A 16169-nucleotide genomic window follows, 5' to 3' on the forward strand; every position below is an offset into this window, starting at 1 on the left:
CTTAAAAATGTATTTAAAGTACCAAAAGTACAGTTTTCAAATGTGTACAAATGGAATGGAAATTGGAATTTGAAAATACTCGAGTAAAGTATACAAACACCTCATTTAAGTAAATGTACTTAGTTACTTTCCACCACTGCGTATCCTTGCATCGTGTGAGGAGAACGCTGTTGGATGCTGAACGCGGTTGTTCCCGTTGCACTTCCTGTCGTTCTGAATCACACTTCCACAGTTATAAAGCTAAAGTCCATCATCACACACGACACGAGCAGATGGGAAGTATAGTAGCCTTATACTGGCCTAGAGAGGTTGGAGCTGTGAACTTGTAGGTCAGAGTGTCAGCTGCAACATTATTGAGAAATGTGCTACCCTGCTGCTTCGGAAACTACTGCCAAGGTGTCCTTCTTTTCTCCGTGTCCACAATAAAACATTTGGCATTGGCACACAATGCACGCACACATGCGCGCGCAGCCACACGCATGCACGCACATGCGCACACGCACACACGCACACACGCACACACACACACACACACACACACACACACACACACACACACACACACACACACACACACACACACACACACACACACACACACGCACACACACAATGTAATTTTTCATTTTTTTTAATTACTTGTCTGCCAAGCTAACGGCCTACATCTTTCACTCATTACATAACTTATATAGTCAGTGCGAGTGCCATCTGGGTCCTTTCTGAAGCCAGCCCACACAGACACTCCCGCCTGATGGATGCCAGCGAATATATACAATCCCTGTTGGGGACAGAGCTCAGCTCAAGCAGCTGCCTGTCAATGACCTTTGAACCACAGCAGAATGAGCACTATATACCTATACCTGCAACAATGCAATGCATGTTCATGTGTAAAGAATTATCTGATCACATTGTTTGAGAATGGGTTGGTGGTCCCTTGCTACTGCAAGGTTATTGCCACGAGTATATAGGAAGAACATTGGATGGAGGAATATATTAGCCTCTTGTAAAGATTTTAGATGTTATACAAAGGCGTATTTAATCAATTACAGAGAACAAAGCTGTCCTATAATGGCCCACATGCTACAGAGTCTGGGAATTAGCCCATTATGGGCATTGTGTACAAATTCACATATGTAGTCTATAAACAATTGTATTTTTGATTGATTCATTATTGCATTGAATACTGCATTAACAATGTGCAATTAGCCATGTAATTGCAAATTGTTAATCATTATTAAAAGGATAACACAAAAAGCCCTATAGGGGATTGCTTCCATTGTGGTCCATGCAGTCAGTGTTCAGAATCAATTCATAAGAAAATCCACTATGTTTATTTTGTCTTTATCTCAATTGTTTTCTTAATTTTCATAGCTATGGTCTTGTGCACTGGCACCACTCGTTCAGCTCTAATATCGGAATGGTCAGACAGACGAGGGAGTATAGCCTATATAGCGGTCGTGTGTGCTATGTGTGAAGAGGAGCGCGTGTAGCCTAATAATGACGTGCTAAAACGTTTATAAAAAAATGCGAGTTCAAATAGCACCTATATGCGCCACAGCGCACGGACTTCTGTGGGACGGTCCTGCAGCACGAGGGTGTTGTCTTTTTTTCCCCTTTCCATTGGGTGATAAAATAACCTATGCAGTGCATGTTTTCACCAGATGGAGCACAGTCCATGCATGCACAGAAACTATACCGTAGCCTACACATACCGGGCGGTAATCATGTCATTCAAACAGAAAACGCTATGGTTCAGAGAGCAATTAGCACAGAGCTATTATAATAGGCTATAGGTCATAGCATTATTGCTATTTTATTCTAATCTAAAGCACAAATGACAACAGCACCCGCCTATATACGCGAGCCTGCGTCGTGTGCGCTCTTTTGTCCAACGCGTATTTATCTCTCTGACGGTTTCCCCCCCTCTTTTTTAACTTATTCTAAATGTTTTGAAAATGATCGAAAGCAGAAAGGACACTGGAGTACTCCGTTGTTGCAGGCTAAACACGTGCGTGAGTAAGGATGGTCCTGTTGGGAGCAGGTGTATTTCTCGGAGTGGATGAGGCGCAGCAGGGCACAGAACAAGGGCAGCGCACAGTAACGTGCACGCCGGGACGACCACAACACCTGCTCCAAAGGAGAACCATCATCTCCTAGATGTGCTGCCTAGCTACTGCTTCAGAAGACACTTCACCAAATGGATTTCTGACACAACTTCTGCATGGGGCAGCCCAATCAAAGGAATGTGAGCACAGGAGAACTATACTGATGGACGCGCACAGTCAATTCGACAAGACAGTAACATAATCAACTGCTTTGGCTCCAAAAACCTGCTTTTACCGGAATCAATCTTCTCTTGTCAGTTGTCAAGGACAAACAAATCATCTGCAAGGATGCCTGACACACACCAACTGCTCTATATAGGAATGGAAGTGATTATTGCCGTCTCGTCCGTACTCGGAAATGTGATGGTGGTTTGGGCTGTGAAAATTAATAAATCGTTGCGAGACACCACATTCTGTTTCATTGTTTCCCTGGCTTTGGCGGATATTGCGGTGGGAGCCCTCGTCATCCCCCTGGCTATTACTATCAGCATCGGACTCCAAACTCACTTTTACAGCTGCCTGCTGGTGGCGTGCACGGTGCTCGTGTTAACGCAAAGTTCCATCCTGGCCCTTCTGGCTATCGCCATCGACCGCTATCTCAGGGTCAAGATCCCAACCAGGTAATAAATAATGATGCTGTGCAGTGTGCAGGACAAGACTTTTTAAACATTCATAACAATGCAGACAGACATGTGCTGAGCTGATTGGGGCGGGATGGCACTGTCTATTGAAAAGGGCTGGTGCTGACATTGCAAACATGATGACGATGATGTGAATGATGATGTGCATGTCATTATAAATTATAATGTACAATACAGGAAACTGCTGCTGATAATGATGATGATGATGATGATGATGATTATGCTAAATTAAATAACTGATGATGATCCTAGTGTTTGAAGTTGTATGTTGGTACACTGTGGTTTTCAACCTTTTTCATATAAAAGGTCCATTATTTATTCTGCATTTGAGCCACGGACCACCATTTGATAAGATTTAGTCTCTCAGACCCAAAACTTTGAATACTTTGTTATCGTGGCAAGATTCTGTCCACTCAATTCCAATTCCATGCTGTATTGATGTGGTACCATATAGTCAAACCGTCAAACGTTGATCAATTCTTATACATTCTCTGATTGAGTATAGATGTTTGTTTAACAATAATTTAACTCTTAAACCAAATGGACACTTACGGGTCCATTAGTGTCATTTCATTTTATGCTCTCAAGAGTGACATCTGTAAGGTTCCATTTTGGCTACAATCATTTAGCTATATGGAGTATAGGGACCGCATGCAGGAACCCGGCCTCAAGGACCACTGGCGGGCCCCGGACCACGGGTTGAGAACCGCTGGTATAGAGTGTGTATATATGTGACATGATGAGGAGCCCAGTGGTTCCCAAAGTGGCTAAATGATAGTTTGGAATCAAATGGACCCTTATTGGTCTGTAACTCTGATAGTGTACAAAGTGTGTGTGTGTGTGTGTGTGTGTGTGTGTGTGTGTGTGTGTGTGTGTGTGTGTGTGTGTGTGTGTGTGTGTGTGTTCCATTTGTACACTCTCAGAGTGAAATTAACATTGATTTTATAATATAAATTGGGGTCCCAGATATAGAAATGCCATTAAATGGGGGTCCGTAGCCTATTGTATGTCAAACTCGGGGGCCTTGAAATTAACTGGGTTGAGAATCACTGCTAGACGTAAAAATCTTCTCTTATGGGGGTCCCTGGGCTGGCATGTCTCTTCGAATGGGGGTCCGCGGGCTAATAAGTGTCAATTTAGGCGTCCTTGACATGAAAATGTTTGGGAACCACTGGTTTAGCCTTATATGTGTTAGGTACAGACAGTGTTGATAATTTAGTTTGATCGTCCCCATAGCTGTTATACATCATGGCAACTTTACTCTTGCTTGGATCCACATCCACACGCAGAACACTATACAAAAATAGTTCAAATACTGAGCTGACTATTGGTAGGCTAATTCATAATATTGATTGACCTTTTCTGCGGGCACAATGTAGGTAAACCCCAGTTTCCTGTCATTGATTTCCCCCTAGGCTATACTGTAGGTCTTATTTCACTAGGTTGCCTACAGTTACAGTACATCCTGCTATAGGCCCCTATAGAGGTGGAGAATCTGACACTCCTGCATTGATGTGGCAGCTTTACCAGTGATTAACAATCAGCTTTAATTTGCACTTCTGTCCGCTGGATTGGAAGAGAAGAATCTCTGTGGTATAATGTCAAGTCGGATTGGCGTGTGTGTGTGTGTGTGTGTGTGTGTGTGTGTGTGTGTGTGTGTGTGTGTGTGTGTGTGTGTGTGTGTGTGTGTGTGTGTGTATATGCACTGACACAAAAAGACTGAAAAGAGAACACATTTCCAATCAATGCTGTTCAGTTTGCCACCTTTTGTATTTGATTTGTACACGCCCACCAGTACTTTATCATGCCAAGAGATGTAACAAAAGACTTGGAGAGCCAGTCTGAGAGAGAAGATAAGCTTACAAGAAAAGGGATGTTTTTCAATTGTCTAAGAATACTGTCACCAATAGCTTCACATTCAAGAAGCAGTTGAGTCTTTATTGGCTCATGAGATGTCCTTTCTTTTTCATCATTTCTGATTGAAATTTGTCACACATTTCAGCTTTTTGCTGCAAATGGAATTTCCTCAACATTGATGCTCTTATGTATTGTAAAATCATATTTTTTTGTCAATGACATCATGCCTGCCACCGGCATTACTATTATTTTAAATAATAATAATCTCAAACTTATATAGCACTTTTGATATATTATTATTATTTAAAAATGGCCGGTGGCAGGCATGATGTCATTGACATGTCATTTTACACTGCAATTCATGTAGCTAATTATCCTAGTACACTGTTAATCTCCAGATATTACTCAAATTCAGGACAATTTACAGAACTTTCTCTCATAGAGCTACGTTAGAAACAGAAATAATGATCATCTGCCTAGTGTTAAGTACGATTCATGTACAGCTGGGACTTGCCCACATTATAGATTTATTCAGATCAGGCACTCTGTGTAGTCATCCTGCCACTCTCACCCCACGCTTTAATCTCATTATCAGTACGGACAGAAGTCACAAACGTAAACAGTGGGACGTGTTTGGCATTTGTATTGTTTATCTGCCTATATAGGTTACTATAGAAACAGTATATAATCCGAAGCTACCTCATGTGTCACTGGGCGCACTCCTCTTTGTTTGATCTGCATCTGAAAACATCCAAGCCGACAGGCTTGGATGTAACGATGTGTAACCATCGCTCCTAAGAACTCGACTTATCATAACACTTTAATGTCTAATCAATAATTAAATTAAGCACATGCCTGTCACAGTCAGACTGAATTACAATGTTCTGGTTTGCTTGCAGGCTATGCTTCCAGTCCACACATTATTACACAATGCAACGTTTCCCCAACAATTGCTATGGACACAATTGTGTCCAATATTATCAATATCAAGCATGTTTATACATGAAGTAGACTATTCGACAGACAGCGTTTTCATCAGCGTTGGATCATGCTAAGAAGACTCTATGTATGTCACAAGTCCTGGTCACAAGTCAACAGCCCCGCTCTGGCGTGCTTTCAGAGATTTTTACATCATCACCTTCTATCTAATCCACTCACCTTACTGCAGGCTGTGGACCTGCCAGTAAAAAGCCAACCCATAAAACATGAATAACAATGAAAAAGGCCAATAACTAAACCCACACACTGAGCTGCAGTCAGTGTTCACTGTGCTGCTTTGATAAATTAGTAGATTATAATGAAGTCAAGAGACATAAATCCTATATTCCATGACAAAAGAGGCATTGAAAAGCAGGAGTGCTGAGAGTCATGAGGAATATTGATAAGGGTTTAGGGGAGACTTTGTGTCAAGTGGGAATATATACTGCAAGTGATATTGCAAGAACAGCAGCTATACTGAACATTTTTAATTGATTGCCAACTTTTTATTGTGACTCCAGCTATCTGTAAGCCAACAGATGGGCCTGCAAAATGAAATGATTTTGTAGGGAAAAATCTTTCACGCCCTGTTACTTCAATAAGTACTTACCCAGCAATCTTGTGTTTCTTCTACAGCTACAAGCGGGTGGTAACCCAAAGGCGGGCTGGGCTGGCAGTTGTGGTATGCTGGACAGTGGCCTTCATCGTGGGCTTTACCCCCATGCTGGGCTGGAACAACCTGTGGCGCCTCCAGCAGAACAACTCCATCAGCTCTGACCTCATCATCACCTGCCAATTTGAGAACGTGATTAGCATGGACTACATGGTCTACTTTAACTTCTTTGGCTGGGTGCTACCACCGCTGCTGTTCATGCTGGTCATCTACGCGGAGATCTTCTACATGATCCACAAACAGCTTAACAAGAAGAAGGTCACCACCAGCCACACAGACCCCAACAAGTACTATGACAAGGAGCTGAAGCTAGCTAAGTCTCTGGCCCTGGTTCTCTTTCTCTTTGCAATCAGTTGGCTACCCCTCCACATAATCAACTGCATTACACTCTTCTGCCCCAAGTGCCAGAAGCCCCTTTTCCTTATCTACATTGCCATCCTGCTCACTCATGGTAACTCCGCCGTCAACCCCATTATCTACGCCTTCCGCATCGAGAAGTTCCGCATGGCTTTCCTGAAGATCTGGGCGCAGTACTTCTGCTGCAAGGACACGCCAGCTCTGGAGTGGCAGCCCAGCGAGAGGAAGGAGATCACCAATGCAAACCCGCATCAAACTGAAGTAGCACCTCAAGATAATAAGGATCATAAGGAGAACCCTGACACAACCACAACAGTCAGGTCCACCTCAACTCAGAAGCTGGACTCGCAGCAAGAACAACCTAAAGAACAACCGCCCATGTTAGAGGCGGAGCAGAACGCCATCTAAAACCCGGCATAGAGCCAATTCTTTGGAAGTTAGTGAACATTATTGCATGAGCATTCTTTGCCCCCTCCTCATTTTGAAACTATTGAGGATTGTGACATGGTACAAAATGCCAGGATGCTGCTGTAGCGATCGAGGCGAGGCGTGGCGACTTGCAGCCTAAACCTCAAACACTGCGGGATCATGCATCTACACTCAGGAGATGTGCAGGAGTAGAAGGGTTTTCAGAACAGGAGTACAAAAGAATCACGGTAAAAAGGGTATTTATAAACTTGCAATAATATAAGTCTTTTTGAAAATAAGGCGTGTCTATCTTAGTAACTGACTAAAGATATTACATTTAAAATTTGGTTTTATTTATCATGGTAAAACATCATTGGTGTGGCCAATTCAAAATGTGCAATATACCGTATAGTGGTTTATCAGTATAAAATGAAATTATCAAATGTTAATGGAAGTATGTGACATTCTGTAGGATTAAGATGTTTGTACTGTCAATAGACCAGGTTTGTCTTACTACTGTAAAACCACTGGTTAATTTTAACTGACAGTGGATGAAAAATATGAATGTAATAACCGTGTATGTGACAAATTGTAGCAGCAAAGCTGTGAACACTCATCTCTTTTCAGGGTCTTCTTAAAGGCACAACTGTGGTAGAACAAGCACCAGACAACCTATTGGAACAAGAGGGTGTATGCCAAGTTTTCCAACACCAACCAAGCTTTTGTAATCGCTTCAATTGAATTCTTCATTTGGGGCTCAAGTGATTCAGCACTCCAATAGTGCTGATCCATTACTGAGAAGGCGGTGACCAGGAAAAAGAAAAGGGCAGCTTGAAGGAAAGGGAGGGTTTTGCATTCCAAATACCTTTTTGACAAGCTTCTGCCCTGTCAGTAGAAAATGTGTGCATCAGATCCATGGCTGAGAGGGAGACAGGAAGGAACTGTACTGTATACAGTCTACATGCCAGCTAGTGGTTGTAGTGATTTCATTTTTTTCCCTCCAACACACACTCTGAATAATGACTTGCCACTAAAGACAGTGGCTTTTATCGCCTTATTTTAACTGGTGTGGAATGGACTAATTGTCAAGGCCCAGAGAAGATGACCGTGAGATTGTGACTATCTTCACTACGGTGTTATCTCGACAATTTGCATAATGCCCTGCCTAGCGCAGCTCCATCCGTAGGTGGTAACTGGAGTATCATTGACGATGCATAATCTCACTGGCATAATATGATGCACTTTGTAATTCAGTTTATTGTAATTTACTGGACACCATGTTAAGACTGATACTCTGAAGTGGGTGACAATCTCTTGTGTATAGGGCTGAAATAATTTTCTCTGCTTTCTTGACAACTATCTCCAACTGGTTGTGACACAAAGTGAACATAATTATCCCTTGTATGATATAAATTGTACACTTGCTCCTCAGCAAGTTATGGCACTAGTGAGTTCCAAAATAAATCTAAATAACTTGGATTTGCTACTCTAAGAACAGACATTAAAAAATATATATTATATATATTCAGATATATAACTTCTTACAAAATCACACACATTTTTCAACGTTTACAAGTTGTAAGTTCTCAAGTTTGAAAGGAGCACGGAGTACGAGTTGACACCAGGAATCTTTAATGCAATCCCCACTACCTTTTATTTTAATGTGTCTATGAAGTATATACTTTAGGCCAGTTGTACTGTACACACCTAGGATAAAATGTGAATGAATTAATAAAGATATTATAGTATCATGTTTTTCTTTAGGTTGGTGTTCCTCAAGCATTTGAAATGCTAGTTTCAGTAGAAACATCTAAGGCTGTATGAAAATTGCAGTATGTCTGAGATTAGCTGTTCTCTGCTATGGGACTCAATAAGTAAAGCATTCTCTCTAGAGCGTGGTACTGTCAGAGTAAAGAGGTTAGGGTTTTGATGCAAACGGGGGCCATCCATGCTACTGTACCCCTAGCAACACCATTAAACCACTTAGACCCTTAGTTTTAGTTGACCCCAGTCCCCCAGGACTCCATAGGCTCCCTCATATTTTTGCTCTACACTAAATATAATCGCAGAATGTTAGTTCACCCCAGAATAAGGACACCGTAGCATTCAGTATAATGCCTGGGGATTATAACGTTGCAGATCATAATTATTGCAACAAAACACTCACTGTTCAAAAGAAACAGCACAATGGGCTGCTTAATTATTTAATATTGGTGTATTTTTACAGCATGGCTGAGAGAGACTGCATGTCCGGGGCCAACATTTGTATAGATGTATAAATGCTGGCAGTAAGCCACAGAAGAAATCCAAAAAAGAAATCCTATACTTTTATTGTTCTATGGTTAAGACATTCAAAGCCATCTTGCCAAGGCTGATGTTTCTTACACAGTCAGTCCAGCTCAGTAATTAAGTTTAACAGTTAACAAACAGACATTTTCCTGTCATTAAACTCACAAACGAATAAAAACAGAAGAGGGAAAAGGTTATTGATTAACAGAGGACAGTGCAGTAGCACACTAGTTCAGTAGCACATCTAGAATCCATAAAATATGGATGATGAAATAAATTGATAAGTCCTAAAACTTTTAACTGGTTAAATTTAACAAAAAATTAATAATTATAATGATAACCTAGCAAGTTAAAACTTTTGGGTATGACATGCATGTCGTTAACCCATTTCACACCCTGATACTGTATGTCACAGAAACACTGCAGGAAATTCTAGGGCTTGTTTCCTTCTGTTGCTGTTCATATTAAAAGTGTACATATTTATTAGTGAATGCTGATGACTTAATTTGCTATTTTTGTGTCATATTCTGAACTTGAAGACTTTTGAGTTGAGCATGCAGTTCACTTGTTTCTTGCTAAAACTGCACTCTCTCAGTGCAGATTTATGCTTCCTGGTGCTTTCAAGATCCTTAATAGAGATGTTTCCTCCCGAGGAAGAGAAATAAACTTTATTAAGTAGAACATAAAAATAACAAAGAAACAAGGGGGTCTGGGGTTGGCTGGAAAAAAAAAAGTTTGAAGAGGAGGGCCGTTTTGAAGGATGGGAGGATGTAGGCCTCTTTTATGTGGTTATGTGGTTACTGGATATGTGGCGTTTTTATGTGCAGTGCCTTCCTTCGGGAGGGGGCAGCAACTCAAAATGACCTATCACCCCCCAGGTTCAGCGCTTGGTCTTTGGGATTTCAAGGACCTGAAGAAGGAGTGAATGACAATGTGCAGTATATGCAAAATTAAGAGACTACAAATAAGAAAATGTATATATTTCTGTTAGCACATAGAGGAAGATAATGTATTGTACTCTAACGTACGCTTCCTAAGTTATATACATTTTTATCGTTCAAAACAATGGAATATTTTAATGCTAGACATTTCTAATGCTGCAATAGCACCTTCCGGCAGTCCAGTGAGTAGCTTTTCATTACCTACTTGGCTCGGAACAGTACAACAACGCAGTGCCTCTGACATAAGAGCCCAATTGTCACAGCGCTGACAGCACAATTATCCCCCACCGGATATTAATTCACTTGAGCTTTTGGGACATGCATGAAGTTCCTGGACAGATAACGGAATCTAAGTGCCAATTTCACTCGGTTTTTGTGACTGCTATGACTACACAATAAAATCCTGTTAATTTAACTCAACTGTAACTGACTTCCAGACGTTTGGTCTCAGTCAGAAGTCATGAACAGGGTAACTTGAGGCTAATCTTCCAGAAACTAACGTTACAAATCAATCTAACTGGAAAGACGCCAGACATGATCCTATAATTCCTTCATGTAATGTAGTGTTGATCAGATTGACCAATAGTCTGGTTCAATATTTTGTGTATTAGTTTAATGTTTAACATTTTCTTGTTACTTAATGTTATCATTGTAATATTCAATGCATTCTCACACCTGTGCTGTCAAATGGGCGACGGCAGTGCGGGCAGGACTATCAGGATGTTGTGAAATGTTGCAGGATGGTCAGATGTCCTGAGCCATTACTATAGTACTACTACGTGAGAATGAGAATATGCTGCACTATTGGCTGGACTTCTCGGTCAAAGGCAAAAAGTTCCAGGCTACCACTGGTATCAACTTTAAAGTAGACTTCAGATAAGGACCACAAATAAAGACGAGAGGAAAGCTTGGAGCACCGTATCTCTAGCAGAACAGTCAAGGTGACCTTTCACTGCACCAACCTCCTGTCCTGGGGGCAAATGTGTGGGTTAACCGCAGATCCCCTGTTATTCTCATTCCACCATTTCAAATTCACATTCTTCAGCAATATCTTCCTCTTCTTATTAAGACAATACCTCAGTCATATCACCATCTCTCTTTGTATGTGCAAGAATAATACAGTATTTCAATTGATGTAGCTCAAGTGATACTCACTATTGTCTGAGTATCTGTAAGGTGAGGTATAAGTTCAAATTCATCACCCTGGCCTTGGTACACAAAACAATCCAAGAAACAAATATAAATGCAAATATACGCACGCACGCGCACGCGCACACACACACACACACACACACACACACACACACACACACACACACACACACACACACACACACACACACACACACACACACACACACACACACACACACACACACACACACACACACACACACACACACACACACACACACACAGAGAACAATTCCCAACACCCATGCTCAAGCATATGCTGACACATGTTAAAATACGTCAGTGGGCTACATAACTCACTGCTAGAATGAGCTCCATATGTCAATTATTGCACACCCTGTGACCACGATACCATCAGATCCTCTTTAGTGCTGTCCCTCTCGTTTAATAGTTTAATAGATTGGAAGTACAAAGGACTTTCTAAACCTGCAAAGGAGGAGTTGGAGTTTCTTCCCATGCTTCTGTTGTGCTAAACCTGGCTGTTAATTATTCCCTTTGTGGCATAATAATAGTATCTGCTCAGGACACTTTGTGAAATGCTCCAGAGCAGTCTTTTTTAAACCATGTTTCAGGTCAATATTTCCCTCTGCCCATTAGCAGAGGATCAAACTGGCACTGAACATCCTGTCCCCAGAGGTCTCACTGGGCTGGACCAGGGCAGGCTGCGGGGGAAATGCATGGCATGGTATTTATGCTCCACTAAAGGGGGTTTCACATTAAAAATAGAGCAGCAGGCTGATCTACCTGAGCTCTGATCAGTAGTCATGAATAAAGCAGGCGTTCTGTGCCCCGAGGGGCTGCTCGCGCCGCACGAAATAGGGGGCCTTGTCAGAACATCTCCACAGGCCATCACCATGCATCCCTGGCTCAGGGAGTGTCATGCATAACTCCACCTACCTAAAAACCAACTACATGAAATGCTCCAGAGTGTTGTGTTATGATACAGTAATTGTATGTTTATTCATTTGAGTGGTTATTGTTGTTGCTGGTGTCACCTTGCAATGAGCAATATTCCACAATTACCACAAGATGCATTTTCCCTGTCCTCGAAAGAGCATTATGTGCCGTTCGCATCTGTGCTATGATAAAAGCTGTGGGAGAGACAAAATTCCCAGCACGCATGCACGCACGCACGCATACATGGTCTTGATTGATGTCCAGGAGATGGAAGTGTACACAGGCCATTATGATACAATGCAACACTGACTGTATAGTAGTAATAGCAGTTCCACATCAAAACTCATTCAAAGCCTTGAATCCGATTACACAATAGGATAGGTGTCTTGTAGGAACCTTTGGTGATCAATCATCTTCCTCTCCTGCTCAGAACAACCCAATCTGATCACTGTGAACACAACAAGGTCTCGCAGCATGTGATAATCCCATAATAAGAGCGAACAGTTGGATGTAAGAAATAAAACAAATTGATTTTCTCCCAACAATCAATTATTCACTGAACATGAGGTAGAAAATCAGGACAGCATCAATATTTAATCTCCTTTTTTATTTTTAACAAATCTCTGCCTCAGAGAATGTGGTGATAACATAGCCTTGGAGCAAAGGCTGGAAAATGTGGGAAGGGAATAAAGGGATGGGTGCTTCCACACACTCTCAAACTAAACGTTTCGTGCTTTGGTAAAGAGTGGGAGAGGGTAGGGGAGTTGCACCACTCAGTTCACACAGGTGTGATTTTAGAATGCACTATGCTTCTGCTTTTTCTCTGCCCAAGCCTACAGTATGTATAACTGAGGATCATATAGTAACACAGTGCCACCTGCTGGTATTTATTGACGTACAATGCCTGGAGATTTCACTGCCTGACTGTCTCTGAGATAGGGGACACGTGGTGTGGGTCACAGCAGGTTCCTTCATTAAGGTGTCCCGAGTCCCATAGGTCACATCTCCGTCCAAATATTTCTAGTCACGTCTCTCAATGGCAAATCGCAAAAGACCTGCTTGGTACTCCTTGACCGAAACTCATTAATGAGCAGAAAAATGGCATCTTTGAGACGCAGTTTGAATTTATTATATCACAGATCTGGGTCAAAACTATATGATATGATTATAATAAACTAGAGTTCTCTAATTCTGCCGGGCTGGCCCTAAAATATATGCAAATTAGTCGGGCCAGGCTAAAAAGAATATATATATACACTGTGATAGAGTTCTCACATTTTGCCCAAACCCGACCCTACCCGGCCTCGGGTCGGCACAGTTAGGGCCAGGCCTTCATTTTCAGGGCCGTTGAGAAATAAAGAAACTAAAGAAATAAACCACTCAAAATGTTTTGCCCATAAAATGGATGCCAGGTTGAAAGTGGTTAAGGGAAAAATCCTACCGCATTAACAGTTGAAAAAACGTTTATACACATCCCTTGTAAATCACACCACCTGTGGCCAGTTACTTGTAGTTTACTTATTGCTTCAATTCTTAATCAATGGCTATGGCACATTCACCTGTAGTGACTGCATGCTTCTAGCAATACAGAAATACAAATGGTTGGCCTGGGCCGTGGCCGTGGCTCAGCGGCACCTTGGCTGGTAAGCTAGCTTCACAGCGTGTTGCGGGTTGGACTCCTGATCCCGTAGAACGTTGCTGTGTAACCGTCCTCCCCCCATCTCTATCACCTCTCAAATAAAGGCAAAAAAAGCCCCTAAAAATATCCTAAAAAAAAAGAAAAAAAATACAAATGCTTTGTAGGAACAATCTATCTTACAGTATGCCTACAGTTGTGCCAACATCTGTCTTTGTGTTGGTATTTGTGTTGGTATTGTTCCACTGGCCTCGTCCTGACCTTCTGCTGTCAGGCGTCACACAGTAAACACACCATGATGAGGGATAATTACCCACCTCAACAAGTCGCAACAAGATGCTACGTGGAGGCTAGTGAACCACTGAGGCTGAATCACTTCCCGCATGCTATCAGCTGCTTGTCATTTTTTTCCCAGAAGGGGGGAATTCCCATCCTTCTTTTTCCCCATTTTCCGTAAGAGTGCATTTTAAAGCTTGTCAATTGGGATTTCAAACGAATTCAGAAAAACAGTGAAAAAAGAAAATGGTCACCGGTACTTAATTATACAATATACACTACCACTGTATACATACAGCATTTGTTTGGGTGAGGACTGACACAATGAGCCAAGAAACACATTCTAAGAACGGTTTCTGAGCTTGGTTTGGTTCAGCCTCTCGCGAACACACACTTTTGGAAAAACAGCTCTTTAAAAAAGGTTATGAAGGCGTTGTTCTATACACAAAAAGAGTTAAATAAGCAATAATAATATTTGGAGCAATCAAGCGCTCCCATCGTGGTCCATGCTGTCACAGCCTTGTGGCTGTCTCTGGCTGACAGAGATGGCACGCCCATAAAGGCCACTGCCTGGTAGTAATTAGCATGTAACTGCGGTGGCAAGAGATGGCTTTCCATAAAGACACCACAGCCATAGAGCACAGCCCAACTAGTCCTAAGCAGTACTGGCAACCATGGGCCTCAGCAGCCACAGTCTACACTATTAAATGGCCCTCAGTCAAATCCGTCTTCTGATTCTCAGTAATACTGTGGAATGGGGCCAGATCTAATCACCTGTGCCTCCATGATTGTCTGTCTATTTAACTGCTTGCCTGTGTGTGTGTGTGTGTGTGTGTGTGTGTGTGTGTGTGTGTGTGTGTGTGTGTGTGTGTGTGTGTGTGTGTGTGTGTGTGTGTGTGTGTGTGCATGCATGCGTGTAGTACAGTATATGACCTAAGTGTTGGGAATTGTACAGTACATGCACACAAAGTCATTCCATCACTCAAAGGCTTACATCACCTCCTGCTCGGTTCACAGGAACGCAAGTGAACTAATCCTGTACTGCACCTAGCTGGCAATAGAGGAAGTGTGTTTGCGTAGTATGTGATGTGAGTGATCGCCATTTAAGCCGGCATGTTGCTAGAGGGGCTGGACAACAAAAGAAAGATCATAATGAATGGTCCAAAACATTTCACGAAACTTGACTTGACGAAAATCTGTGCTTTGATCCCTGGCAACATGCTGGCACATCAGTTTCCATATCCAGGTGGACCAAGTGCTGACTCTAGGACTTAATCACTGAGCCACTTAACCACAAAACTGTTCTATATTATTTCGAAAATAGCAGATCTACAAGCTCACAACATGCTTGTACTGCTCCCCCTGCTTATAATGACCATGTTAGAACCAATAAAGGTCTATTTACTGTGCTATTATGTTCCTACAAATGATATCAATGTAAAAATGCAAAATAATTGTTTATATATTGAAATATGTTTTTAAGTCTCACTCACTCGAACGTACGCACGCACGCACGCACTCATTAATTACTTCAACCTTCATTTAAATATCAGGATCATATTTAAACTTAACTTAACTTATTTTCAACTAAATAAGAATGGCATTCCTTAAAATCAAATGCAGCTAATAAGATAATAAAAATAGCTGAAAAAAGTTCTGAAGTGCCTTAGTGGTAGTAATAAATCCATTTGCAAAGGTTTTTGCTATTCTTTTCAGGTTTGTGCGTCACAAACCCAAACGGACAATACTGTTTTTATGGCTCGGAGTATAGTAACAACTGGATTACATTATTATGTACAATCAGCACTAGCACAGAATACGTTAAAAATTTCCAATCATGACTAATTGTCTCGCGTTTCAGATACTGTATAGACTAGAACCTGCTGATAGAAGATTCAGCATAGCAGAAGTAACCAC

At 41.7% G+C, this 16169-nt stretch overlaps 1 protein-coding gene across 1 annotated transcript; it reads left to right on the forward strand.

Annotated features, from left to right (window-relative positions):
- Positions 1–2393: 2393 nt before the first annotated feature.
- On the forward strand, positions 2394–7019 carry adora1b (adenosine A1 receptor b; the record flags this gene model as incomplete). The annotated part of the gene is made up of 2 exons (XM_080762755.1): positions 2394–2725; positions 6218–7019. 2 exons carry the CDS (start codon positions 2394–2396, stop codon positions 7017–7019), a joined length of 1134 nt encoding a protein of 377 aa, XP_080618881.1.
- Positions 7020–16169: the final 9150 nt, after the last annotated feature.

This window comes from Protomyctophum bolini (assembly GCF_963924005.1).
Source record: "Protomyctophum bolini genome assembly, chromosome: 5".
Taxonomy (NCBI): Eukaryota; Metazoa; Chordata; class Actinopteri; order Myctophiformes; family Myctophidae; genus Protomyctophum; species Protomyctophum bolini.